Here is a 27993-nt window from a genome sequence, read left to right on the forward strand (position 1 = left end):
CAAAGATCCAGGATACTGAGCTCAAATCAGAGTCTGCTTCCTCTACCCCTTTACTAGAAACTTAGAAGTCTGTCCTTCATCACAGTCTCCTTTTGAAGTTCAGGCGTACTGCGCCGCTCCAAGGCTTGCCTTTCTGCAGCATATCCAGTTTAACTTTGATGAGCTTACTGGTAATAAGCGCTCAGATGTCCCTTTGCTTGTCAAGTACACACTCAATAGCCTGGGGTAAGAGGCATGAATTCATACTGCTGTTTATTATAAATGCTTATGCATGAGTACCGCGGTCCTATGTGCTAAATCTCATGAACCCAAAGAACCTACTGCCATTCAACCCTTGAGAGATGAAAAAAACGAGCACCGTCTGGGCGATGCCGCAGGAACCGGCGACTCACGTAAGCAAAGGCTTCCTGTCTGGCGCCACTCACAGGGACCTCTAGACGGCTCATCCCTGGCAGGCCCGAGGCGCGCGCATGCGCAGGATTCGCGGGACGCGCCGCGGGCTCCTGCGCGCCGGGGTTTACATCCGGGTCCTGCGGCGCCGCGCTCCACGCGCCGGCCGGGGTCGCGCCGGGCTGCTGGGTGCTGGTCGTTCCGGCTGCTCCCGCGTCGGAGGAGCCCGTGGGTTCACAGGTGAGCCCACGCGGAGGGACCAAGAAGGGGAGTCGGGCGGGGACCTGCCTGGCCGCTGCCTCCACCGGTGGGCTGTGTGCGGAGACGGGGACGCCGGGCGGACGGGGTTCCCGGGAGCCCCGAGGCGAGGCCCGTCGTGTTCCGCGGCGTTGTCTCCCTCTAACTTAGCAGGTTGTCCTCTTCGGAGCTGAGCCTCCGCGAGGGGCCCTCCCTGGGGGCCCCCTCCTGACACTTGTTACAATTGCGCGGTAGTCATCCTCATTTGCATTCACTGTGTGCGGAGGGACGGGCCCAGCAGCCAGGCAGGTGAGGTTGGGTTTGCAGCCTTCGCCTTCCCGGGCAGGGACCACAGCCCTCGCTGCTTCTTCAGCCCCTCGTCGGGACCAGACCCCCCCCTTCCCAGAGGGCCTCCTTCCAGGCCGGGCTTCAGAGGTTCTTTGAGGTCAGGTGTAGTGTGTTGTAGCGGGAAGGCGCATAGCAGGGATTCTGGAAGCTTAGATTCCCGATTCTAGCATAGATTCTAAAATAGCTGTTAACCCAAGTTGTCCAGAAGTTCCCACCCCCATTACAGTTCTGAGGTTTGTGTCTGGCAGCTCTTTGTCAAGGGATGCACACCCAAAGTGAATCAGCGCCTAAGAAAGACGAGGACAGGGGCGCTGTGTCATTTTTTGAGTGCTGTAGAGTCAAGATGCTAGGGAATGGTCGAGGACCGCATCCGTTTGGATCTCTGAGGATTGGCGAAAGCTGGGAAAAGAGATTTTAAAATCTGAACACATGTGGCAAAAACATTCAGCTTTTCTCAGGTGATTCATTTGGGACTTTGGGAAGTGAACTCTGGGCAAAAGAGTTTAAGAAAACAATGTACTTGGTCTGAAGGGCTTACTTGAACCTCTGTACCATGAACTCATCGTGTATGATGTTCTTTTCCAAATTTATCCTGATTGTGAGAATCGCCTGTGATATTTGTGTAAGTGCAGATTCCCTGGATCCCGTTCCAGATCTTTTGCAACACTATGTCCAGGGAAAGGTCCTGGGAATCTTTCTAACAGGGATCCTAAGTGATTCTTCTTATAAGACATTTTTGCAGAGCATGTGTCTTTCAGTCAGATAGACCTCCACCACTTAATAGCTTTATAACTTAAGTAATAAACTTCTGAGTTGCAGTTTTCTATATCTGAAGAATGAGGATGATCAGTTCTTTTAATACACCAGAGACTTTTAAGTGAGTCTAAGCCCTTTGATACGAGGATCTTTATCTTAGTCATTTATATGTCTACAGAGCTTAGTGCTTAGTATTTAATAGGCCCTCCCTCTTCCGTGTGTTGAACTGAGAAAAGAAATAGCATGCACCCAAAACTCTCATGACATTTCCTCCTCCTCACCTTACTGGGTTTTTTTCTCTCTTTTTATCAGTAGTCATTTTGCTGAATATTCTTATTATAAATAATGATATTTCTTGACGGTGAAAACAGCTTGGAAGTGTTTCTGATTCCTTGGTGTAACTTTGAAGTAGTTTCTGCTACTAGATTATTAATGAGTTTAAATAGAGGCCAAGTCCATTTGTTGGACTTACTGTGTGAATTATTGTTTGTAAATGTTGTTTATCTCTTGTTACTGTGCCAGAATTCTAGATCATGTTGATTGTAAGTTTTTGTTATGCCAGATTTCTAAATCATATGTTCCTAAGGACATATTTAGGTTCAGTGTATTCATTATTATGAGACCTCCTATTCCTACTAATGTAAAGAATTTGATATACTACTGTATGTAAAGTTTGTGGGTACAGAATTCAGGACTGCTGAAGCCGTTTGTGAAAGAATTGGTGTAACATCCATTTAAATACAAAGCTAAGAGTTAAAATCTGGAAATTATGGTTGTAAAGCACAGTGTAAATGTTATAAATCTTGACAATATAAAAGTAACACATCTTAAATCAGGGGGTGGGCGAAAGTAGAAGAAAGCAATTTTCACATATTTCATGGTAGCAGGTCAAGCGATGTTGTCCAAAATGGAATCATACAGTTTTAAAGTGACTCCTCTCTCTTAATATTTGTATAATATTTTTTTCTTAACCTTATAATATTCTTTTAGGAACTGAAATTGCTTTTTGTGAAGAATTCTTTTGCCTGGAGATCTGCCGTTTTTTTAGTTCACTTTATTTTTTTTTTTTGTTTCTGTTGAAGGCAGAAAATTAAGTGCTTTCTGTTAAAAATAGAATGTCTAGTATGATACCATGGTTAGAAATTATTTCTATGCATCCCATTTGTATATGTGCATTATATAGATGTATGGAATGATGTATACCTAATAGTAATGAGCTTTATTTCAGAGTGGCAGGATTTGGGTCTTTGTTTTGTTTTTTTAATTCTTTGTACCTTTCTGTATTGATTGAAACTTTTTAAAGTGCAGGTGTTACTTTTATAAAAACACTGTTTACCAGAAGAGAGACTTGGGTCTTGCGTCACTCACAGGGAGAGCTCTGGATTTAGTAAGTAACCACAGGGGCTGAGTGATCATTACTGCCGTTAACCTGCAGTCAGTGAATGAGTGCCGCTGCGTTTGCCGTTAGACTTGTTTTAGGTTGCTTTATATAGTATCCCTGTGGAGACAATGCAGTGTGATGTCTTTACAGTCAATTTGCCTTGATAAAAATTTTGACTTTGTCACTTAAGAACTATGTGAACTCAAATTGTGTCAGTCCCTCTACTGACATTGTCTTTACCTTAGAAGCTTGTCGTAAGGATTAATATTTGTACCTAACTGACCTAGCCCACTGCCCGGCACCTGAAGTCTGTTCAATAGAGAGCAGCTATTAGAGCTTTTTAAAAGTACAGATTGTATTTGTGTACATGCATGTCTTTCTTAAGTAATATCCTTTTTAAAGTCATCAGTGTATTATGCTTCTGTTTGACTATCTGCTGATCACTTAAAGTGCTCTACAATGACATTTTCTCAGGTTTGAACTTCTTGTCCTGGAAGCTGTGCGTCACCATAATGAGGCTTGTAATCCTTGATAACTATGACCTGGCTAGTGAATGGGCAGCCAAATACATCTGTAACCGCATCATTCAGTTCAGACCTGGACAGGACAGATATTTTACACTGGGTTTGCCAACAGGTAATATACCATTTATTCTACACCCGAATTTTTGTTTTCCTTACCTAACGAAAGGAAGGAAATTAATAGCTTACAATGTTGTTTTGCAGCTCAAATAAGAGCAAGTCCTTTATATGCTGTAAACACTATATAACTTTAAGATTCTCATAAATGTGATTTATTTGAACAGTATTTTCTCCTTTTCCTCCTTCCCCCATACATGTCAACGCATAAAAGCTACAATCATAATTTTTTTCACTGGCATAATTTCCATGAAAGGTTCTCTGACTCACCAAGCTGTTTTTTTTTGTTGTTGTTTTGTTTTTTGGTCCATGGCAGTAGTTCTTGGTGAGAATGGCAAAGAGGGATTTGCTTTTGATTGTGTTCACTGGAAATGGGCCCCTCGGCACCCACAGCTTTGATGTCTGAGCTGCAGTGATTGAACGAGACCTCTGTATCAGTTTGCCTCGTATGAGCCTAGGCCATGCTCAGACCAGCTGCCTTAATCATTCTGTGTTAATTGTGAAGAAGTAGACAGTAATTTGAGTGTGGGGGCAGAAAGACTTCGGAGTCATATACGCCAGCAATGCTAACCATTTTCTGTGTGTATTTAAATGTACAACCCTTTTGCTCTATTTCGGATGGTATAACTGCTTAGTAATACACCTGCCAAGGGCTGATCCCTGAAAAACTTCTGTTGGCATTTTTCTCTCTTCTCCTTCATTGACCAGTGACAGCGTTAATCACGCCCCATCCTCACCCGTGTGCTTTTGAATGTGAACATACATTTCTGTAATTGTCAGTAACATGCTGTATTATAATCATGCTGCACCACGCCCAGTTCTGGGGCTTCCCAGGAGGCACGGTGGTAAAGAATCTCTGCCTGCCAACGCAGGAGACACAGGAGACTCGGGCTTGATCCCTTGGTGGAGAAGATCCCCTGGAGTAGGAAATGGCAACCCACTCCAGTCCTCTTGCCTGGAAAACGCCATGGACAGAGTGGCCTCGCAGACCACAACCCGTGGGGTCGCAGAGTCGGACACAGCTGTGCGTGCACACCCACACGAGGGCAGTCAAGCACAGCTCTGGGGATCATCTCTTCAGTATTTATTTACTGAAGTGCCGTTGACCAGCGTGCCATGTAAGGGCTGCATGCTGTGGGCCTGACCTGCCTCCCGGGTTTAACGCCCACCATTCCCCTACGCCGAGTCACGGAGGCGAGTTAGGCTGCTTGTCGGTGAAAGGACAGGCCTGAACTTGCTGGCTTTCCCTACACTAGTGTTGCTAATGTGCTGTGTAATAAAAACTTTATGAGCTCCAGAAGCAGGCAGAACCTCTTAAGTCTCTAACTTCACTGCCATGTGTGTGATATTTCACACATTGCTGAGTTTTTTTGACCCAGTTCTTCACCTTCAAAATGGGAAACATAATGCGAGTTTGCAGACTTGTGAGATTTACAGCAGCTGACATACGATGTATACATATGTTATAACATACACCAGCACAGCATCCAGCACATCGTAGGCATACAGATGGCATCTCGGAACCTTCTCCCCCATCTTTTTTCTATATTTAGTCAAGACTTACCCCATTCTTTGATTGTGGGAATTTTACCTCTTTCTTCAAAGACTCTGTTGAAATGCCATTTTTGATCCTCCTTTCAACAGCCAAGACTGTAGTCTTCCCTTCTTTGATGCGTTATGCTTCTCCAGACCTCTTATAGTTTATAATATTTTTCCTTGTGTTGTGGCCATTTAGTACTTGTCTATCCGTATCTTGTGAGTTCTTCTGTGGTAGAGAGTCCTCATCTGAAACCTAGTAAACACGTACTGAATTAATTATGTTAGTAAATGAGTATTGCAAAGCAAATATATTAAAATGAAGTTTCTTTCACCAGTTCACCCTGTATCATATCTTCCATTGTTTTTTTTCTATTCAGTCACTTTGATTAAAAAGTAGAAAATGAATGTATTTTTGTCATCACTATTGTGACAACTTCTTACATTTTTCTTCATATGCTCTTAAATTATAGAGGGAGTCCTATAACTCTTCTCTTGACCTCAAAAGATAGACCCAGAAAATTTTTTATGTTCCTAGAAAGGAAGAAAGAAAAGTATACTTGTCCATCTTTTATCCTGGTCTCATGTTAGTGGGCTGTAGTTCTTTGATAAGGAATTATAAAGTTTGACAACATAAATTTTAAATTATTAATGACAATTTAAAACAATTTGTGGTTTTAACTTTAAGAACACCTGTTAGTCTTCTGTTCTCTGAACCTGTCTGTGTGATAATATTTAGCCACTTCTATTATCCTATCATCTTAAATGAGAGGCAGTTTTTTTTACTACCCCAGATTTCTTCTGTATTTATTGTTGTTGGGTTTTTTTGGTTGGTTGTTTTGTTTCGCCAGATGCTGTTCAGTTCTGCCATACTTCTCCCTGCTTTTTGAATAGAAACTTTATGTGTCTGTGTTTTATTTCGCTTTGTGATGGTAGGTGGATTAAAAATCAATACTCTGACCAGGATTGTGTGGGCCAAGTTGTTTGTTGTAAGAATGATGTTAAGAATTCAGTCAATTTAGTCTTTGAATTTGTAGTTTAAAAAAATGAAGTAATTTTGAAAAACATCCGCAGGTGCTGAATTCACTTATCTTTATTGTGTCATTTCATGGAGCTCTTGTCAATCAGATCTTAGTTTTGTAAAAACATATGAAAGAATCACATTTATAAAACAATAACATTAAGAGCTCAGATGAAGTATCCAAAGCCAAGATCCCATTTCCTAGAAACCATTTTACTTTATACATTTTAGCTGATGTATGTTGACAGTAACACAAAATGAGCAGGAATTCTAGTTAAAAAAAGACAAGATTCCTCACTCAATCCTTGCCACTTTCTATTTTGAAAGTAGAGGCAATATTTAAACTCCCCTCTGGTTTCCCCTTTGATTTCATTAAATGGTCACCACTTGACCTATTTACATATCGTTTGTGCTACAAATCCCTCCCTAAATAAATAGTTTTTCTCTATCAGTGGGATGTTTATTTTTATTTTAATTCAAATGCGTGCTCTCTAGAAGTTTCTTGTCTTAGAATATACACCATTAATTCCAGATATCTAACAATATAAGAATTTTCCAAGCTGTAATTTAAGCTGACAGATTCTCAGCTTTATTCAGCAAATTCTGATTTCCTAAAATTTTAGGGTATCCTGTAAAGAGACTAATTCAACGTATGTTCATTAATTGAATACGTCTTTAAGTTAATAATCGTTGGCCTAATGAGATGTATAAAATGCCATTAAGTAAGATGAGAATAAAGTTAATATATACTTTTTTAAAAATTAGACTGTTAGAAAACGGAATCTTTATCTGTTTTAGGGAGTACACCTTTAGGATGTTATAAAAAACTTATAGAATATCACAAGAATGGAGACCTTTCTTTTAAATATGTGAAGACCTTTAACATGGATGAATATGTAGGTAAGCTATATTGTTTGAATATATTATTTGGACATGTTATATTATAAATTGAATATACTTTGAGAATATTAACATTATTTAAATTTGTTTTGAGTGAATATATTTCTAGAGTATGATGTCCCACCTTGTAGTGGGTTGGAAGGTTATTTATTTCTATATTTATGTAATGACAGCATGGCACGGTGGAAGGACCACGGGGCTGGGAGCTAGAAGATCTGCGCTCATCTTCCGCCGTGCTACTTGCCAGTCCTGGCTCCATCAACTTGGAGCCAATTCTTTGACGTTTCTCATTCTTTTTCTTTTTTCCTCACAGCAAAGTTAAAACCAGTGTGGGGATAAATTAATTAATATATATGTAAAGTAATTAGTAAATTTTTTTCAAATATAAGGCTATTTATATTTGTAGCCTTGAAGCTTTTATAATTTATTGATCGTTAACTTGCTTGTGCTTCCTTGATGGCTCAGTGGGTAAAGAATCTGCCTACAGTGCAGGAGACACAGGAGACGCTGATTCGATCCCTGGGTTGGGAAGATCCCCTGGAGAAGGAAATAGCAACCCACTCCAGTACTCTTGCCTGGAGAATCCCATAGAGAAGAAGCCTGGCGGGCTACAGTCCATGGGGTCACAAAAAGTCGGACACGACTGAGCAACCCAGCACAACTTGCTGAACTGGAAACATATGAACTGTGTTGACATTTACATTTTATAGGTGTATATTTTTAATGGTAGCATGATTGCCAAAGAACTGTCGTAGTTAAGTATACCTTACGTGCAAATAGAAATAACAGAAGAGGAAAATGGACAAAGATTTCAGTTGTGTAGCCACTTAATTTGGAGAAGGAAATGGCAAGTCACCCCAGTATTCTTGCCTGGAGAATCCCGTGGACAGAGGAGCCTGATGGGCTGCCGTCCATAGGGTCGCATAGAGTCGAACATGACTGAAGCGACTTGGCATGCATGCATGTATTGGAGAAGGAAATGGCAACCCACTCCAGTGTTCTTGCCTGGAGAATTCCAGGGACGGAGGAGCCTCCTGGGCTGCCGTCTGTGGGGTCACACAGAGTCAGACACGACTGCAGCGACTTCGCAGCAGCAGCCGCTTAATTTATATTGAATTTAAGGCATAAATCAGTCTTACTGGTTAAATTTTATATTTGAGAAGTGGAATATAGTGATTAAATGCACATGAACTAGACTTCTATGTTCCAGCCCCTCCATTAGCTCCTTGACCCTGGGAAAGTGACTTAACTTTTCAGTGTTTCTGTTCATCTATAAAGTGAGATTGATACTGGTATTTCCACAGGTGTCATACACATTGATTGAGTTAATACATACATTTACAGTGGTTAAAATAATGCCTGACATAATAAGCATTTATTCCATATAAAAATGCTTTTAAATTGAATATAGCACAGGAAGATTATATATTTTAAATAGCATTTGTGGCTTAATCAGAAAAGTCAACTTTCGATTTAATTCTGAAAATAGTTATGTTTTTATTCATTAACTTTGTGTTTAGGACTTCCCAGAAATCATCCTGAAAGCTACCACTCTTATATGTGGAATAACTTTTTTAAGCATATTGATATAGATCCTAATAATGCTCATATCCTTGATGGGAATGCTACAGATTTGCAAGCAGAATGTGATGCATTTGAAAAGAAAATAAAAGAAGCTGGAGGAATTGATCTTTTTGTTGGAGGTACGTAAAACATTTTTTCAGTAGTCATTTGTTAGAACTTGGATTAGGTGCTTTAAATTTAAAAAAAAAAAACTTACCTTTGTGTAATGTAAAGTACATCTGTGACTGCCTGTAATACAGATTATTTAGCTGTTGATTTCTGTTTTACTTTATATTCATCAAAAAATAATCTTAATGCTGCAGGGGGGAATTGTTTAAATTGTGGCTTGAGAAATAGCTCCTAATTCCTGCTGAAGTCTTCTAATTACCTCTTTAGAACTGACTCTTTACCACATCTTAAAAAAGGAGTGATGTGTTTCTTTTTCTAAATGATACTCTTATTCTTTTACTGTGTCTTTAAAATTCCAACCCAGGTTTCTTATTAGATTACACCATTAAATCTCTAAAAGTTTGCATATGGTACAGGTGGATTTTAATATTTTTGTATTGACCATTAAATTGCTTCATTTCACCAAGAAATGTGTCAAGAATGTCAGATTTTGTTTATCATCAGCCTTTAGCTAGTATGAATTGAGCTTTATAATTGCCTTAAGAAGATCTAAATAAATGTTTAATTAAGTTCCACTTAAAATTTCTGTGTACATTTGCGCCCACACACCCACGTATACATACGTGTGTGTATATTGTGTCTTCCTGACCTACCATTGAAGAGAGGTGAAAGAGTCTCTACCTTTGCAATGACAGTTTGATTTTCCGTCATCACAGTGAAGCATCTGAATTCAGTTTACAGCATCATGTAAACTGAAACCAAAATTGTTTTTTTGCCAGATTCTTTAGTATTCACCTAGACATACTCAAAGCTCTAAATTAACACTGGATATCTAGAGGTAGACATATCTGTTAGATCTTATGATTTATTAGAAGATGCTCAAAATTCTATGAATTAGACCTGTATTGAGGTTAACTTATGGTTAAGGTGGTCGTGTATTTTGGGGGTGTTTGGTTGCCTTTGAGGAAAATTGGATTTTATAGTTAGACAAAAACTAACATCCAGTTTTGGCCACCTACTATCTGTAAGATCTTGGGAGATTTATTGACTTCAGTAAATTAGTTCAGTATTAAAATAGGATTAATATTAACCATTTCAAAATTGATGAGAATTAACCATCTTATAATGTGTAAAATGCCTTGTGAAGTGCTTGGTATATAGTTGGCATTCCATTGAGTGTTACTTTACTCTTTGTCTCTGAGGTATAGTTTGTAATTTTTTCTTAATGTATTGGATGTCCTGCTGTTTTACTGATTTACCTCTAAGGATATCTGGCAAGAATGAAGTTTTTCTCTTTGAGGAAATTGTTATCTACCCAGCAGAACTATTATCAATTACTGCCTTAAATATAGGGAATGGTTTTTATTTGAGCAAGAATTCAAGTTAGACTCTTGCTTTTCAAAATAGGAAATATCTATGTTTTAAATAAAACTTACTAATATTACTTCAGTATTCCTGGAAAATACTTGCATTCTAGTTTTGTCCATATGGATAATTATCATTTGAACCTACCAATACCACAGCAAGGCAGTAGACATTTGAAATGTTTGCGTGCACTACTGATGTATTCTTTAGATTTTATAAACTCTATACCAAAATAAGGTAAAATTACTATAAAATAATATACCTAACTTGTGCATCTTAGTTATGTCAAGAAGCATTTTCACTCATTTACCATTATAAGAGAAGAGAATGGCTACCCACTCCAGTATTCTGGCCTGGAGAATTCCATGGACTGTATAGTCCATGGGGTCACAAAGAGTCGGACATGACTGAGTGACTTTTCACTCATACCGTTATACAGAAAGATACAACAGTTATTAAAATTTCAGTATTAAAAAATGACTACATGGATAACATAAATAGTATCTTTTTACTTTAATTGAGGGCTTATTTTTTCCTGTTAATTTATTGATCTTACATAAGGCTTCTTGTGACAAATCCTTTGGGATCTTATTGTCAGGAAATAGAATTTACTGGGGGGAAAAAACTTGATAAGAACTCTGTAACTCCATTTTTTCCCTTTGCCTACTTTCCAGAAAATATTTTATCTTAATGTTTAACGTTTAGCCTTGCTTTTCAGATACTTCTAGTGGAAGTTTCTTTTTCCCTCATAGCTTTAGCCACTTCTTGTTTCTTTTTAGCTAAATTTTTTGATGCATTTCCTCAAATAACCCACCTTAGTTCTCCCTTTGAAACTAATGGCTCCTAATCGTAATTATTTATGTTTATTAATGACTCTTACTACTAAAAATAACTTAATATTTTGTTTTTTAACCAATTTTTGTCTTAAACTTACTCTAGTTCTCCCCTTGCAAAAGAAAAAGAAAAGAAAAAAGCAAATCTAAGATTTCCTTTCCTTTTCCATTAACACCTTCACTGTAGTCATGGGCCAATCCAGGGTCTGGCAGTTCATATTTATCATCCAAGGGACATATAATATTATGTAGAGAATGAAGGGTTGGCTTGTTACATGTTCTTTGGGCTTCTCCCTGTTTGGAATACCCTATTACTGGATGTGTCTCATGAAAGAATCTCATTTGATTCTTTGCCTTTGTTGATCTAGGTTGTTATCATTGGATTTTCAAGATGAGGCTTGGTATCTGGGTCTTACCACTTACCCTTCTTTTGTTCCAGGGTTTGGTTAATAAAAACACTAAGAACTGAGCCAAATGGGATCAAAATATCAGCCTTATTGAAGGTAAAGTTGAATTAAGAGATGGCAGGTTGGGCTTGAGGCTAGAATGGGGTTGCCTACTTCTCCCCTCTGAATGAGAAATAGTAAAACCAGACAAGAGCTCCAGAGTAACCCACCATTGCTCACTCCTAGGAAATGGAGCCAGAGTTCCCATCCTTCTACAGATAGGAGAAAGGAGGAAATACACTCTCAGAAATTCTTCCTCTGATGAGAGTGTGTTGGGAGAAAGAATAAGGTGTATCATGCAATTTCTGATCCAACAATAAAATATACAAACATGGAAATCTATAAATAGATTCTAAATGCATTATTAACTTTAAAATGATCTTAAGGTAATTTGTGCTTAAAAGGAAAAAATAGAAGATGCTGGGAAGATTTTAACCCTCTACTTTGGTTACATGATTAGATTCTTTGATTTGCAAGTAACTGTAATCTACTAATGGTACCAAAAGTGAATTTATTGGAATGATTCTGGAGTAATTCACATAATTGATATTAGAGTTGAAAAAACACGTCTTTAGAAGAACAAGAACCACGAGCCTCAGGTCCCCGAAGCAGGGACTCACCTGAGCCTCTCCTGCAGTGTTATCAGATGCCTCAGCTCTAGATGACTTCTTTCCTTTTGTATCCCTTGGTCAAATTTCAGATTTCTAGAGAGAAATTCTGATTGTTTCAGCTTAGCACAAGTACTTATCTCTAGACCACAACAGTTGTGCCTAAAAGAGATGAGATATAGGGTGTTATAATTGATCTAGGCCCTGTTGTGAGGAGATCAGAGCAGGGAAGGAGGAGGGAAAAACTATACTGAACGTACTAAAGAATACCAGCCTCCTTTCATTTATTCATCTGTTACTTACTGAGGGCCTCCTATGTGTCATGTGTTCTAAATATCAGGATATAGTAGTGAAAAAAGTCTTTGCTTTCATGAAGTTTACCTTCTAGCCCACAGAACTACAGACACAGGGAAGACACACCACTGGGACTCAGGTTTTAGGGGTGTTTCATAAGGGTGTTGGTATCTTAGTATAGACTTACAGACTGAATAAGGATTAAGCATGGTTTTTAGAGTTGATGCTTATTTTAAAGAAAATTTGATAAAGCTTTGTAAAAAAAAAATTCTGAACATTTAAAAAATACAATTTTATATCCGGAAGTTCAATTTTTGATAATTACTCATGGTCAGTAAGGGAATGTATTGACCCCTCTCCATCATGAGCCTTTGTGGTTAATTTGCTCTGCACTTCTGTATGACTCAAGTCACCAGTGAGACCACTAGAATTGATCTTTGAGGACTTCCTGTTTTTTTCTGGAACTCTTGTTTTCCTGTTTCTATCCTTTCCTCTATAGAGAAAAATAAATAAAAGTGTCTGGGCAGATATATACTGAAGAGGAAAGGCAGAACAGTTTTACAAATCTAGAGAGAGATACACATCTATGGTTTAAAATTCTCAAGTACATACATACGTAATAGTGGAAACAGAGCATGCATATTAACCACATAGAGGTCTGGGCTTTATGTACTAGATTAAAAGTTAATCCTATATTATTAAAGATTTCCTTAGACTAAGGGCTTCACAGCTGGTCCTAGTGGTAAAGCACCTTCCTGCCAATGCAGGAGACATAAGAGACCGGGTTCGATCCCTGGGTCGGGAAGATCCCCTGGAGGAGGAAATGGCAACCCACTCCAGTATTCTTGCCTGGAGAATCCCACGGACAGAGGAGCCTGGCGGGCTACAGTCTGTGGGTTTGCAAACAGTCGCTCACGACTGAAGCAACTTAGCACATACTGTGCTTTGGTAGTTTGTATCTTGGGCTTCCCTGGTAGTTCAGTAGTAAAAAACTTGCCTGCCAATGCAGGAGGTGTAGGTTCCATCCCTGGACTGGGAAGATCCCCTGGGGAAGGAATTGGCAACCCTCTCCAGTATTCGTGCCTGGGAAATCCCACAGACAGAAGATCCTGGCTTGTTGCAGTCCATGGGGTTGCAAAGGGCTGGACATGACTTAGCGACTAAATAAGTTGATACCTGCTTCCTAAGGTTTTCATTTCTTTCTTCCTTCAAAACCAGGTTATTCTTTGTCATATTTTACCTTGTTGTAGCCTGGGGGAAAGTTTTTAGAATTATGTATTAAAAATCAATAAGATATACCTATATATCATTAAATATGCAGAATATAAGTGTGACAGATATTTTGACCCAGAGAACTTGTGGGTTTATTCTTTTTTATTGAAGTTGCCAGAAATCTGACTAGCAACTTAGGGTCCATGTATGTAAAACTTGATTTAGTAATAACCTCACAGAAAGATTCTTGATTTTATAAAATGATTTACCTCCAATTTCCTTCAAATAAGAAATGTCATATTCTTACCTATATTTTAGAGACAGTCCTATTAGAGCTGGTAGTAGATCTCCGTAAAGTAGTGTTTTCAAATTGTGGTTGTCACACATTATTAACTTATGAAATCAGCATGGTCAGTCACATTCAGCATTTCCCTTTTGTAAATGAAATGGAATGTAATCAAAAGTAGCTTGAATGACTCCTAGTAAGGGTAAGTATTATTTCATGTGGTTCTGATTTTAATTGCATTTATATGTGTATTAGATTGCAATGTCAAATGTATTTCTTGCTATAGGTTACAGTCAAAAAAAGTTTGAAGAAAACTATTGCCTTAGATAATAACTTGTCCAATGTAGACATTTTTATAAGTGAGGAAACTATCCTACAGAGAGGTCCTGTAGTTAACTGCCCCATCTAGACTAAGAACCAAGCAAGTTAAAGTGTGACTGTAAAGACTACTAGGTTAGGAATCAGAGGATTTAGACTGAGTTTTGTCTTAGTTATCTACTAAATTATTACCTTGAACAAGTCATATATTATCCTTGGGCATCAAAGTTTCCTTTGATTTTAAATAAATATGCCTAATCTGACTGTATTACAAGATTGTTAAATATGTCTGATGTTGAGATGATGCATGTGAAAATGCTTTATAAAGTCTTATTCTAATATAAAGTGATACTTAATTTTGCTGCTGTTAGAATCATGCTAGCTCAATGCTAAGCATATGGAAAACATTGAAATACTTGTTGAATCAAATATAGGAACAAATATCTTACTGCAGCATTAGAAATTCAGCTATCAGATAAAACAAGGTAAGTGTGTTTATGACTGTTTCTTTGGTCTTAAAATCATGTTTAACTTTGAGAAAACATATTTACTTTATGTAAGAAACCTTATTTACTTATGTGTATATGTTGTATGTATGTATTTCTTTTGAAAGGAATTGGTCCAGATGGTCATATTGCTTTCAATGAGCCAGGATCCAGTTTAGTATCAAGGACAAGATTAAAGACGCTAGCAATGGACACCATTTTGGCAAATGCTAAATATTTTGACGGAGATTTATCAAAAGTGCCAACTATGGCTCTAACAGTTGGTGTGGGGACAGTGATGGATGCTAGAGAAGTAAGAATTAAATGTTCTTTGATGTTTTTCCTTTGATGTCTGTAGATTTTGGAGAAATTATGGTGTCAAATAGTGATGTTTTGATTTAATCATATTTGCAATATAAATTGTTGTCTAGCTTTCAGCAATTTCTGTCAGGCTCATTGCCATGTTTAGAATTCAAGTAAATTAAGTCTTTGGAGCTGGAAATTAAAAATTAGGCACCACCTCTTTTCAGGTACTGCTTCACTTGCCTCTTCTGTTTCACAGTTTGCGGTCCTAACATCACACTTATATATAGTTTTGGGAAAGGACTTGTTAGAGCAAAGCTGCAGTTCTGATTAACATTAAACTGCTTTTGGAGGCTGAAGGTAGCTTAGTGTCATGTGCTTCTTGACTGTTGGTTTCCAGTAGGTAAAGAACCCCTCCAAGACCTGATCTGTTCTAAATTTGGTATGTTTAAGACGGTAAGAGTTCTGAACAGTAGACTCTTAGATTTTTTAGTTTTTAATTCATCTTTTATTTCCTGCCTTGAGAATAACAGACCAAATTATAATCAGCTCATGATTATAAGTAGTTAAATTACATGGAAACCCCAAAACTCCATCCCTTTCTGGCAACAGGACTGGATAGGTTCAGGGGAAAGAGTATAGACAATGTATGGTGAATAAGTAACTGATCTTGATATAAATATATCTAGGCTTGAATACATAAACAGAACTGTCATTCAGAATGTAGGAGTTTTTCATGTGAAAATCATAATTGGTTTATGAAAAAGACCTTTTTCATGGTAAATAAATTGAAAATAATTCAGAGCAATCTTAGTTCTAAAATACAAAACCCAAAGTTATGGAAAAAGATTCTTATATTTAGCAAGATTTAAGTTATAATTGCAATTCTTACACTAATTCTTAGAGTTATTTCAGACATTTGATTTTTTCTTTTGTTCAGGTTTTGCAACAAAATTACATGATGCCATTCACTTCATAGTATTTATTCCCAGCATGATTATAGAGAAAATTGCAGCAGAACCACTAGGGCTTCATCATTTTCCTGAGGGCTTTAATGCTTTGTCATAGATCATTCTTTGTTTTTATACTGAAGTATAGTTGACCTACAATATTGTACTAGTTTCCAGTGTGCAGCAAAGTGATTCATATTTTCAGATCATTTCCATATAGAGTAAGTCCTTGTTACCCACCTGTTTTACATAGTTTGTATCTTTTAATTTCATATTTCTAATTTATCCCCCTTTCCCTTTGGTAGCCATAAATTTGTTTTCTGTGTCTGTGAATCTGTTTCTGTTTTATATAGATTCACTTGTATTATTTTTTAGGTGCCACATATGAGTGATATCATATATCTGTCTTTCTCTGTATGACTTACTTAGTATGATATTCTCTAGGTTCATCCATGTTACTGCAAATGGCACCATTTCATCTTTTTTTTTTTGTAGCTGAGTAATATTTGTGTGTGTGTGTGTGTGTGTGTACACTCAAGCCACATCTTAAACCAGCCCTTTGCTGAAGCACACCTGGGTTGTTCCTCTTGTCTTGGCTATTGTAAATAATGCTGCTGGATTTTTCATAACATTCTTTTGAAAGAAGTATCACATGATTATACTTAATGATTTGCTTATCTTCAATTTTAATGGGCTTAATGTGTACAGATTTTCATCTGCTAGTAGTTTTAACTCTGATGTGAGTTATTCTTCAGTGTCATTTCCAATAACTGCAAGGTCACATAAAATGTGGGTCCATGTGTGGGGCAGATGCCTCTGTTGAGTGGAAAGTAGATCTGACTGGGAGATGAAGTCTTCACATTTGGGCAGCTCAGATAATGAGGACCTTCCGTACACGTGTTAGAAGTGACACCTGTCAGTTATTACAGATTTCTTAGGAAGTAGGAATTATCTACTAGATCGTGAACCACACAGGTCACTGCCTGGAGTTTTCACTCCTTTCTCGCCTTGAGGTCTTACACTGGTGTTAATTGGGAAATGTTAGACTTTTTCTAGTCCTTGCTTAGCTAAAATAGCACCATTCACTTTTCAGCTTTCAGAGCTCCCTCTTCTGACCATAATCCTGATAATCAAAATTACTGTCTTTTATTCTGTTTTACTGTGCTGTTCTTTTTCTTTATAGCACTTTTTGCAGTTTATAATTGTTTTTTGTGTTTAGTTGTTTAATATCTTTTCCTCACTAATTTATAATCGCCAAGCGTTATTGGGTTATGTATATCTAACACAGTACACTGCCTGTCACATACATATTCAGTTACTGTTAGAAACAGTTTAAATGAGTTATTTTTGCCTATAATTCATCTTAGATAGGTTGGTTCTATCCACAGCTTGGCTATCTCCCTAAACTATCAGATCTGATTTTTACTAACTTTTGGCTGTTTGACAAAAGCCGAATTTACCCTCAAAGCATTAAAATTTGTTTTTACTGAGATATATTTAAAGATAATGCTTATATGTTTAAGGTAATTTCAAAAGAAAAACACAAAATTGTTTTTAACTGTTGTAGCATCTTTAAAATTGTTATATATAATAATTTAAGTATTTATTTTTGTGATGACCATTAAAACTTAAAAATCCACTTTTTTGTTGACTTACTGAATATGAGACGTCACCAATGATTTCTTAACTGTTAAAACCATCATCCTTTTACAGGTCTTATCCTACTGGGCCTCTTTTTCATCATCCATTCCTGTTTCTTCTGTCATAAAATTGCTGTTATTCTTCTTTCTGACCCTTCTTTCCCAGTCAGTTCTCCATCTGCCTTGGGCCCTCACCCTAGCACTGTGTGTTCATTCTGCACGCTTTTGGGCAGTCTTCTCAGTGACCGCTTTGTGTGCATGTTTTTGTTTGTTTAATTAACACGTCAGTAGCAGTCTCACTTTATAATACTGTTCTCAGGAGATTTAGTACTATTCCAAAAGGATCAACTGTGCTCAATACAGTGATAACTACCAGTCTTTAGCCAGTTCTTTTTCTGAAGCTGCAGAATTCATATTTTCTTTTTTTTTATATGAAACTTGTAGTATTTTATTCATTTTCGTAGTTTTACAGTATTAGTAAAAATAATGGCCATTATAAATAAGTATAAAATGGAAGTTGATGAAAAAATAACCCCAAGTCTTCCTTGACTCCCACCCTCCCACCAAAAAACTAGCTAGTATATGGCAAATATCCTTTTCACACATTATCTTTAGGCATATATTCACTTTGTAGTGGTGGATGGTCTAGTCGCTAAGTCGTGTCTGACGCTTGTGATCCCACGGACTGTAACCTGCCAGGCTCCTCTGTCCATGGGGTTTTCCAGGCAAGATTAGTGGAGTGGGTTGCCATTTCCTTCTCCACAGAATTCATACTTTCAAGTGACTCCTTAAATTGTTCAAAATTCACCTTTCTGCCAAAACTGCCTCTGCCTCCCTTGGTGAACAGCAGCCTCTCCATGAACATTCTCTGAGCCTGGAGCTCTCAGCTCCTTCACACCTTTCAGTCCCCACATTTCACCATTGACCTCAGAGGAAATTAAGGGGCCAGCTCTCATCAGAACTGCCTTACTTCTGGTCTGTATCAGTTTTTATTCTTGAGGATTATTGCAAACCCATCCTAAACTTCATGCCTATCTCCTTTCTTTACCTATCCCGTTCTCTATTTACAGCCCAATTTTTTAAAAAAACATAATTTAGTTATTACTTGTGTAATGAGTCTCTGATTCCCTGCTACTTCACCACAAGATGGTATCAAGCCCCTTTGTTTGGCATGAAAAGGCTCATATATCAAATTTCAGTCAGTTTTTAGCCACTTCCATTCGTTACCCTGTGGTCCAGCCTTACCAAATTTCTAGCTTTTTATTGACCACCCTATAATTGTCTGAAATGCCCCCTTTTCTGCTTATCCTTAAAGACTTGGTTTCAGACAGGAGCTACTCTTAAATCTTGTTCACATTTATTCTCTTATTCCTTGAAAATAGTGGAACAGATAGAGTAGAAATGATCACATTAGCAACATCAAATTAATTATGAGAACAGTGCTTTTCAATTCCTGATTGTCCAGATATGCCTTCATAATTTTCAATTAAAGGTTATATGTCTTACTGTAGTTGTTAAGGATGTGGTTGCTGGAATCAGACCTCTTGTTTATATAGTAGCCTTACCAAGACCTTCAGCAAGGTCCCAAATATCTGTGCCTCAGTTTATCTATAAAATAGGAAAATAAGGAGTTAAATGAGATGATTCATAGAAAGTGCTAAGTTCAGTGTTTAACTTTGAACCACCAAATCATCTTAAAACTCCTGAAATAAATTATGTCCATTTCAATAAATATCTATCATGCAGTTATCACTACATATTCCCATTTAATGTAGTGTGTGTTAAGTTGCTTTAAAGAGACTTTTCAAATGATAGTATAAGGATTTATGCCAGATTGCATAATAATCACTTAAGGGACCCTGATTCTTGGGTTCTAATTCCAAAGATTCTGAATAGAAGACAGAGCAAAGAACTTGAATATTTTATTACTGTTGTTTTTTTTTTTAATTCCTGTGTCTTTCATTTCCAGTAAGGAAAACTAATTAATAAAGCCACTAATCAAGTGTTGTGCTTACCTTATTATGTCAAGCATTGTTAATGTTTAAAAGAATGCTTTTAATTATAGGTGCTTTTAATTAAAAAATGCCTTTAATTATAGGCATATTAATTCTTCACTGAACTGAGATTTCTGTACTTAAGAACAAGAAGTATCAATAAAAAACAGTAGAAATTCATACACATTTTAAATGCATTTTTGGGCTTTGATATTTTTTAAGATATAGCTCCAAAATGAAAATTAGCGAATCTTGATAAAAGAAATACAATAATATCTGGTTTATTAATCTTTAATCTCCTCCACGTTTTAGAGGGTCTGGTGATAAAATACAAAATACAGAATCTTTACGTTGTTGTAGATATTTTAGAATTACAACCACCGTAACATTCATTTTTTAGTTAACGATTGTAATGAGAAAAAGTGTTTAACGATTTATTTCATAAACTTTTAACTTGTAAAATAGGATTGAGTTACTGCTAATAATGGTAAATTATTCTTTCAGACATCTATACACTTACTCATTTTTGCACATGTTCTTTGAATTATCTCATAGGCTATTAGGGATTTGGGACCAAGAGCTTGGATTTTCTGTACCTAAGGATAGGTCTCAATTATGTAACACATACGAGTCTTAAGAGAAAAAAAGGATAGTTCCTTTATTTAAGTAGATTCTGAATCCTTCTTTAAACCTAGTTTTGTTCCAAAATAGCTTTATATAGCACCTATTCAGTGGACAGTCTTCAGACTCTATAGATCACTTTTAAAATAGCTACTGTTTCAGAGTCCTTTGCTTTTCCAAAGTAATATCTACTACTTGCCCAGAGCACTTTGGTAAATCTTTCCTGGTTATGTGATTTATGTGGCTCTGCTTTTACAGAGCAGCCTTTCTGTTTCTTTTCCTTTATGCACCACTGTGGTAAGTGTTCAATACCAGAGGCACTGTGGTGCATTTAGTAACGCTCCATTACAAGATGCTGTTTACTTTGTCTCCTTTGTGCTTGCCTGTTACCTTAAAGAGCAGGAATAAATATCTTGGACTATCAAGAAATATGGAGCTATTTCTTTTTATTTCAAGCCTCAGAAAAATATTGGTGCTCAGTTCTTTGTTTTAAAAAACAGCTTCTTAGTCATTTGAACGTGCTTTAAGAATTGTTCATGATTTTTCAGGTGATGATCCTCATTACAGGCGCACACAAGGCATTTGCTCTCTACAAAGCAATAGAAGAAGGAGTCAATCACATGTGGACTGTCTCAGCTTTCCAGCAGCATCCCCGAACTATTTTTGTATGTGATGAAGATGCTACTTTAGAATTAAGAGTTAAAACTGTGAAATACTTTAAAGGTGAGCATTGAAGTTTCAAAAGTAGATTGAGTGAATGTTCCATTGTAGATAACAATTAAAACTTAATGTAATTAGTGATATATATATAGGTCAGTAATTCATAAAGTATGTAGTAAGTGTACTGGTGATATTATATGAATAAAAATCCTTTTTAATCTTTTTACTCTAATAACTAGGTGTTTAATATATATTAGAAAAAATATATACTGAACCAACCAAACTTGTATTTCATGGATATCATTGCTTTGACAAGGTTAAAGAGGTTACTGTACTTTATTAGCTCTAAGACACTGCCTTTTTCACATTTATCTAATTTGAAATTGGGCTGTTTAAAGTTGATTTCATATAGTTTATCTGGTAGCAGGTTTTCCTTAGAGGTACATAAAATAATAGCATGTCTTATACTTTTTCAGCATCTCATATTCATGAAATATAGTAATAACTTGAAAATTCAATTTAAAGGAAATCAGTAACTCATGGTTCATGGGAGAGTGTGAATGTCAAAAAATCTTGACTGTAATACAAATGAAGTTTGGCAAGCAGGGAAAATAGTCTCATTTTTAACATGAAATTTTGATCATATATATAGAGCTTAGTATCAGCACTTACCTGTTGTGAGAATTTTCTTGTTCTACTAAATATTCTTCAAAACTATTAATGGCTATATGATAGATGTCATAGTTTACTTAAATGTTTCCCTATTGTTAAACACTTAGATTACTTTCAGTCATTTATATTTTTATCAGTTAAATTACCAGCTTTTTACCAAGTCACAAATATACCAAACTAAACTGAAAATTGTAATTAGTAATTTGACAGATAAAAACAAAGAATAGCTCAGTTATGGGTTATGAATAAGATAGAGCTCTTGATAGCATCTTACCCATATATTTCCATGTAGTCCAGGTTTCATCACAATTATTAGATTCCTTAACAAAGTTAACAGAAGCAGTCTTCAGTATCCACATACTTTAATGCCAGTTCAGAGGAGATTCATTTAACATTGCCATTTTCTAACATGAGTAATTTCCAAATAAACTCCCTATACTTGTCTGATTTTGTCAGTCTGATTTTTATCAGAAAATAGTAATAGCCAATACTTATATTACCAGGCACTATTTTAAACATAATATACTTACTGATTTACTTAATTCTCAAAATTCTATGACATGGCTACTCTTATAATCCCATTTATAGGTGAATTAACAGGCTTAGTAGGGATGTTAAGTCACTTACAAATTATGAAGCTGAATATATTTCTGAAGAGATTCAGGACATCAGCCTCTGTCAGGATGCCTCCTTCAGTATGGAGAAAAATAGATTTGAGATATTGTTCTGGGCTACGTATATAGACCTCATTTTATAGTAAAGGATTTTGATACAAGGTAGAATGTTTGACTTCATAAATTTATACATGTTATAAATATAATTTTGTATACTTGTCATGTCCTCATTATTATATTGCTAGATAAACTGGAGGAAATGAATCCCCTAGTTATCTGTAACTCTTCAAATACCATTCATACCACTATTCTTTCTTCTACCATCCCTTTAAAAGTGTCAACAGGAATTGTAAAGGGTTCTAATTATTAGCTCCTAAAGAAATCTTAAGTTAACTACATCTAAAACAATAAAAATCATTAGCAAATGGAAGTTAATTTCAGTATGTATCTTTTGAAAGATATAAGTAGATCACAGGAAAACATTTTAATTATTTTATTCCAGTTTTTTTTTAAATACAACCTATGTGTTATATCCCTGAAGTAGTATATTTTCAAGACACTATCATCATGGTGAACATTTTGCTTTGTTTTATCCGTCTTAGACCCTACTCCATAGCTTGATAGACCTTGAATGGGTTCAGATTGAACCAGACCATAAAATCTATATTTAGCTTTTCTTCTTCAGGCAACATGTCAGAAGTCTATGCATTTTTATCATTCTTATTAGAATTTACTTATTTCTATTTACGATTTAAGTGGCAGTTATTTATGTTTATCACATTCTTGTGTAGGAAGTTGCTTTATCTTATGTACAAGTCATAGCTAGTGTTTAGTTTAAAAAAAAAAAAACTTTATGAATGAGTTGGATTTGTAACGTTTATCCTAATGTTTTAAATTGTGCATTTTTAAGCTCTGATGTATTCTTACCATGGTCAAAGCTTTAAGCAAATGGTAGATGAATTATACCAAGAAGAATGATCCTCTGAGAGCTCATACTCTAGAAGACCTGTACCTTCTAAACTCCACGGCCGTGATTGCCATGGTCTCTGCCATCTCCTCTCAGGCCTCTCCGGTCTCCACCTTGCTGCTGTTTACATACTGTTTGTAAACTTCTCAGTTAAATCTTGTTTTAAATAAGATTGGTTCTATTTAGAGATAATTATCTGGTCAATTTTTTTCATAAGCAGATAACTTTTGCAATATAAAAAATTACCCTTCAATGTTCATTTTTGTGAAATGTAAATTATATTTTCCAGTTAATGTCATCAGCCAGGAAACATGAGTTACAGTGCCTTCAAATATATTGTCTCCTGTGGTATTACTCAAAGGAAGTATAGGTTTCCTTGCCTGAAAGTAGTTGGCATTCTTCATAAAAACTGGCTCATTATGTGATTTGAGAAAATATCAATAAAATGTAGTTCCATAAAGGTAGGGACTTTAGTTTTGGTTCACTGCATTAGTTCAGCATCTCAAAGGATACCTAGTACACTGGAGACACCTGGTAGATTCTAGGAAGTTGGGCAGGTAGATGGATAAACACGTGACGCTGATACCATTTCAGTTTAAGAACTAAATTATGTGAATCACTGTGAAATCCAAGGTACATTAAGGAGATTTTTATATTTATATAGTCCTGGAAGACAACTTTAATTGAGCTGATGGGACTGAGAGCTCTTGAAGATGCCTAGCATTTAGTTTTCAAGAAAATGGCATAATCAATAGCACAGGTGCAAGGATGAACTAACACAGTAGCAGGAAAAAGTTCCTCTTAGCAGAATAGAAAACAAAGTATATTGTTTTAAAAGTGCAAGCTAAAATGGGACTTGCTTATACTTTAAAAATTTAGTGAAAAGGCAAATGAGGGCTGACATGTCAGTGGCCTTTCAAAAGAATATTGGAGGAGAGGAGTTATCAGCCCTGAGAAAAATATTATGTATTAACATTTTTGGAGCAAATAACATATGCCAATAAATAAATAATTTAAAATCTAGCTTCAGAGATAGTTTGCATGAAACAGTGGAAAGAATGAAGTACTTGTTGGTTTGTCCACATTCTCATGGATTTTATCATAGGCTTTTTATCTTCAAAGCACTGGTAAGCGTGGAAGGGAAGGTCACTGTAGAAACATTCAAGTATTAGAGATGACATCATCTAAGACATAGAAGCCAAACGTCACTGCAGGACTTTTATGCGCTATGCTAAGTACCTTGCTTTCCATTTTGAACTTTTGAGCAGAGTTTACTTCATTTTATATATAAGGCCAGATAGCTAAATAGCTGTCATATTCCTGAGTGGAGGCAGAACCAGTCAAGGACCTGTATGCTTAGTTTAGTTCTTGTTATACAGAATTCTTTCATTTCTTGGGTTAATTCTGCTCCTTGCTTTGCTGTCTTCAAACTCTTCCCATTACTCACTTTAACCTTCTGACCCTTCTCTCTCCAGCTGCGTGGAATACTTTAACTTCCGTCCCTCCAGTCTTACCTGCAAGATTCTAAATTTATCCTTAATGATTAAGCATCCGTCCATGTCTAGCCATTCTGCCACTGCTCGATACTTTTCAGCCTTAAGGACCTTGAGTTACAGAATCTTGGTCTCCACTCTCTCCCTTTCTCCTTTTTAACAATGTATGTTCTAAATTCATTTTGTTTATAAAAAAAAAAGCTTCCCAGAAGCCATCTCACTGAACCTTCATAGATTTTTTTAAAGTAAATGTTTACTGAGCTCCCACCGTGTATCATGATCTTTATAAACCCAGAATTTAGAGCAGAAAATTTAAGGTCCTGAACCTCAATTTATTTTCTGAGAGTGCAAATTGTTCTAAAGAAAGTGAAATAGTAGTTCATTATAAGGTGACATTTAGGCTGAGACCCAGTAGGCCTAAAGGAGAAAACCATGCTCTGCTCAGGGAGAAGAGCATCCCCAGCTAAATGAGACAGCAAACAGAAAGACCCCGCTGTGACCAAGCTTCGCCTTTCTGAGGTAACAGCAACCAAGCCAGGGTTGAGTGTAACACAGAAGGGGGAAAGTGGAAGGACATGGGATCAGAGGATAAACAAAGACAACAGATTAAAATCTAAGTTATTTTCTAAGTGACCATAGCAATAGGAGAATTTTAAGTAGGGGAATGGTATCATCTAGTTTCTTTTCTTTTTTTTTTAATTAAACAAGGAAAAATTATGCAAATAGGGTGTTGAGCTGGTCATAAGATTAGAGAGGAAAGTGGCTTCAACCAGCTGTAGAGATGAAGAAATGTAGCTAATTTGCGATGTATTTTGAAAGGAATGTCAACCAGTCTTGCTCCTGAGTTTAAAGGAAAAACATCACCAGTGAATTTCAGTTGTCTGGTGTTAGCAGCTCAGCAAATGATAGATAATACCATCATTATAGATAGATAATACCAATATTAGTAGATACTAATATTTTAAAGAAATGGTACAGAAGGGGAAAATGGATCTGGACTTTGTCAACAAGTCTGAGGTGCTCATGAGACACTGAAGTAAGCTGTTGAGTAATTAACATTCTTTCAACTGCACTAGTGAATATTTCTCTCAGGACTGTTCCACTCCTGGCTTTTCTCCTACTACATGTAGTAGGACTTTAGTGTTCTTTACATGTCTCTTTACTTACCTCTTAAAAATGGGTCTTCACAGTTTGAATTTTAGAGTGATTCTGCAGTCTTTTGATAAAGAACACTTTCTTACTAGCAAGTACCCTGTGTCCTCAATCCTGTAATTCCATTTCTTAACAAAACCACATTAGTCCCTTTCCCCAGTCTCCATGTTCTTAACAGCATGGTAAAATTTAACTGATTTCTCTGACCTCCAAATAAATCTTTAGTTGATTAATTGGGGCCATTTATTTCCCCAAAGACATGAGTAACTGGAAGATTTCCCCAAGAAGCTTTAATAATTAAGGAGAGTTTACAAGCATGCCAATTATAAGATGAAATCTAAATTTACTTGGAAATTAATATTTAATGTAGGTTATCTTCTACATTGTTTTAGTAAACTTGTCTGAGTGACTCGTCATCAACCCCTTTTGTAAACACGCATGTCAAAATAGTGAAAAATAATTTGCCAGTTGAGTGGATAGGGTAATACATTGGAGAACTAACGTACAACAGTTCTGAGCTCCTCAGCAGAGTTTGACTAGTTTGACTCTGAGCTCCTCAGAGAGTTAAACTCAATAGACTTTAGATGTAATTAATATTCAAATGTTATTTTGTCATACTGAAATTCTAAAGACAAAACTGCTCTTACTTTTGCTTACTTAAAGAACCTGTACCCCATTCTAGATCTACGATTTCATAACCATAAATTGATACTTGCTAGGTAGTTTAAACATTCCGAAACATTTCTGTTTGCATCTTTCCAATAAATACAACCATTATGTACTGGGGGCTTCCCTGGCGTCTCAGACGGTAAAGAATCTGCCTACAATGCAGGAGACCCAGGTTCGATGCCTGGGTCAGGAAGATCCTCTGGAGAAGGGAAAACTAAACAGTCTGAAACATTTCTGTTTGCATCTTTCCAATAAATACAACTATTTTGTATTAGGTGGGAGCTAATATATGTTGTATTTTATTAAATCTTTCTTTTTCTAAAGTAAATGAGGTACAGTTCAAATTAGAAATAAAACTAGAAATGTGCTTTTTTTCTTTAAGGTTTAATGCATGTGCACAATAAACTTGTGGATCCACTGTACAGTATGAAAGAAGGAAATTGAAGGAGATTGGATCAAAATTCTGCTTGAATGAACAGAACACTTTTATACATATATGAATTTTCAGCTATGCAATATGAATTAAAACTTGGGGGATTTTTGAATATTGTCATTTTTGAAGTCTAATATCTATGTTAAACATTCCATATTTACAATGTGTCCATTTTATACTAAGGTTTAGGAGAAATAATTGGCTTTCATGGTTGATCAGCTACTTGTTACAGAAGCCACACTCTCAATGTACCACCACAGAAATGTCTGCCTATTTACAAATTTTAAATCGTTTTAAAGGTGACTTCTGTACATCAAGTATTCATATGACTCCAGTGGCATTATTAGACTTTAATTTTTTAATAACGGGACGACACTCCAAGCCTTTCAGGTATCATACAACTATCATTGCAAGCCTTTACTTCCAAATGCTATCTTTATTTTCTCTGCATTACACACAAGCTTTCTGCACGTGGTTGCCTTGGTCATCTTTCTACAGTAGCATCTGGACATCAGAAGTCCTGTTAAATATTGTTGGTACAGAAAATTTGAAGAGATGGCAGTGCCTAAAACTACAGTTATGTCCTTTTGGAAAGTATGTATTAAGTGCATGTTTTTTGTGCACCGTCGTCTAGCACTTTTTTTTCTTTTTTTTACAAATGTGACCTTAGTTTTATTTAATGACTTGGGTTCAGGCACTTAATATAAGTATTTTGGCAATTATGAGCTTTATACCTAGAAACACACTGAAGAAAAATTTTTTTAAGAAAAATTATTATTAAACCTCTTAAACGATTAGCTTTATTCCTTATATATATATATACTGTATAAAAGGATATGATAAAATATAAAAGGAATTACTGTAAACTATTTTAGATTGCATAACCATTTGCATCATTAAATTGCAAATAAAAGTATATTGTTTTCTATCTTTAACTCAAATAAAGCTTGTAATAAACAAATACTAAGTTATCTAAATTTTATTTCCAGAAGTGAAATTGAACACATGCATCTGAAATATTCTAACAATTAATAGTAGCTATGAGATTGCATTTATTAATACTTTTTATTTGTTGTCAC

General features: G+C 36.2%; 1 protein-coding gene across 2 annotated transcripts; it reads left to right on the forward strand.

Moving 5' to 3' along the window:
• The first annotated feature begins 485 nt into the window (after nucleotides 1-485).
• On the forward strand, nucleotides 486-27875 carry GNPDA2 (glucosamine-6-phosphate deaminase 2). Of its 2 annotated transcripts, XM_043438457.1 has the most exons (8): nucleotides 524-630; nucleotides 3040-3118; nucleotides 3587-3748; nucleotides 7106-7207; nucleotides 8728-8910; nucleotides 14875-15059; nucleotides 20803-20977; nucleotides 26864-27875. In XM_043438457.1, the coding sequence occupies exons 3-8, from the start codon at nucleotides 3625-3627 to the stop codon at nucleotides 26923-26925; spliced, it is 831 nt and encodes a 276-aa protein (XP_043294392.1). In that variant the 5' UTR covers nucleotides 524-630; nucleotides 3040-3118; nucleotides 3587-3624; the 3' UTR covers nucleotides 26926-27875. The 2 variants fall into 2 exon arrangements, with proteins under 2 accessions (XP_043294391.1, XP_043294392.1); XM_043438456.1 differs by lacking the exon at nucleotides 3040-3118 and having other exon boundaries at nucleotides 486-630.
• Nucleotides 27876-27993: the final 118 nt, after the last annotated feature.

This window comes from Cervus canadensis, chromosome 19 (assembly GCF_019320065.1).
Source record: "Cervus canadensis isolate Bull #8, Minnesota chromosome 19, ASM1932006v1, whole genome shotgun sequence".
NCBI lineage: Eukaryota > Metazoa > Chordata > Mammalia > Artiodactyla > Cervidae > Cervus > Cervus canadensis.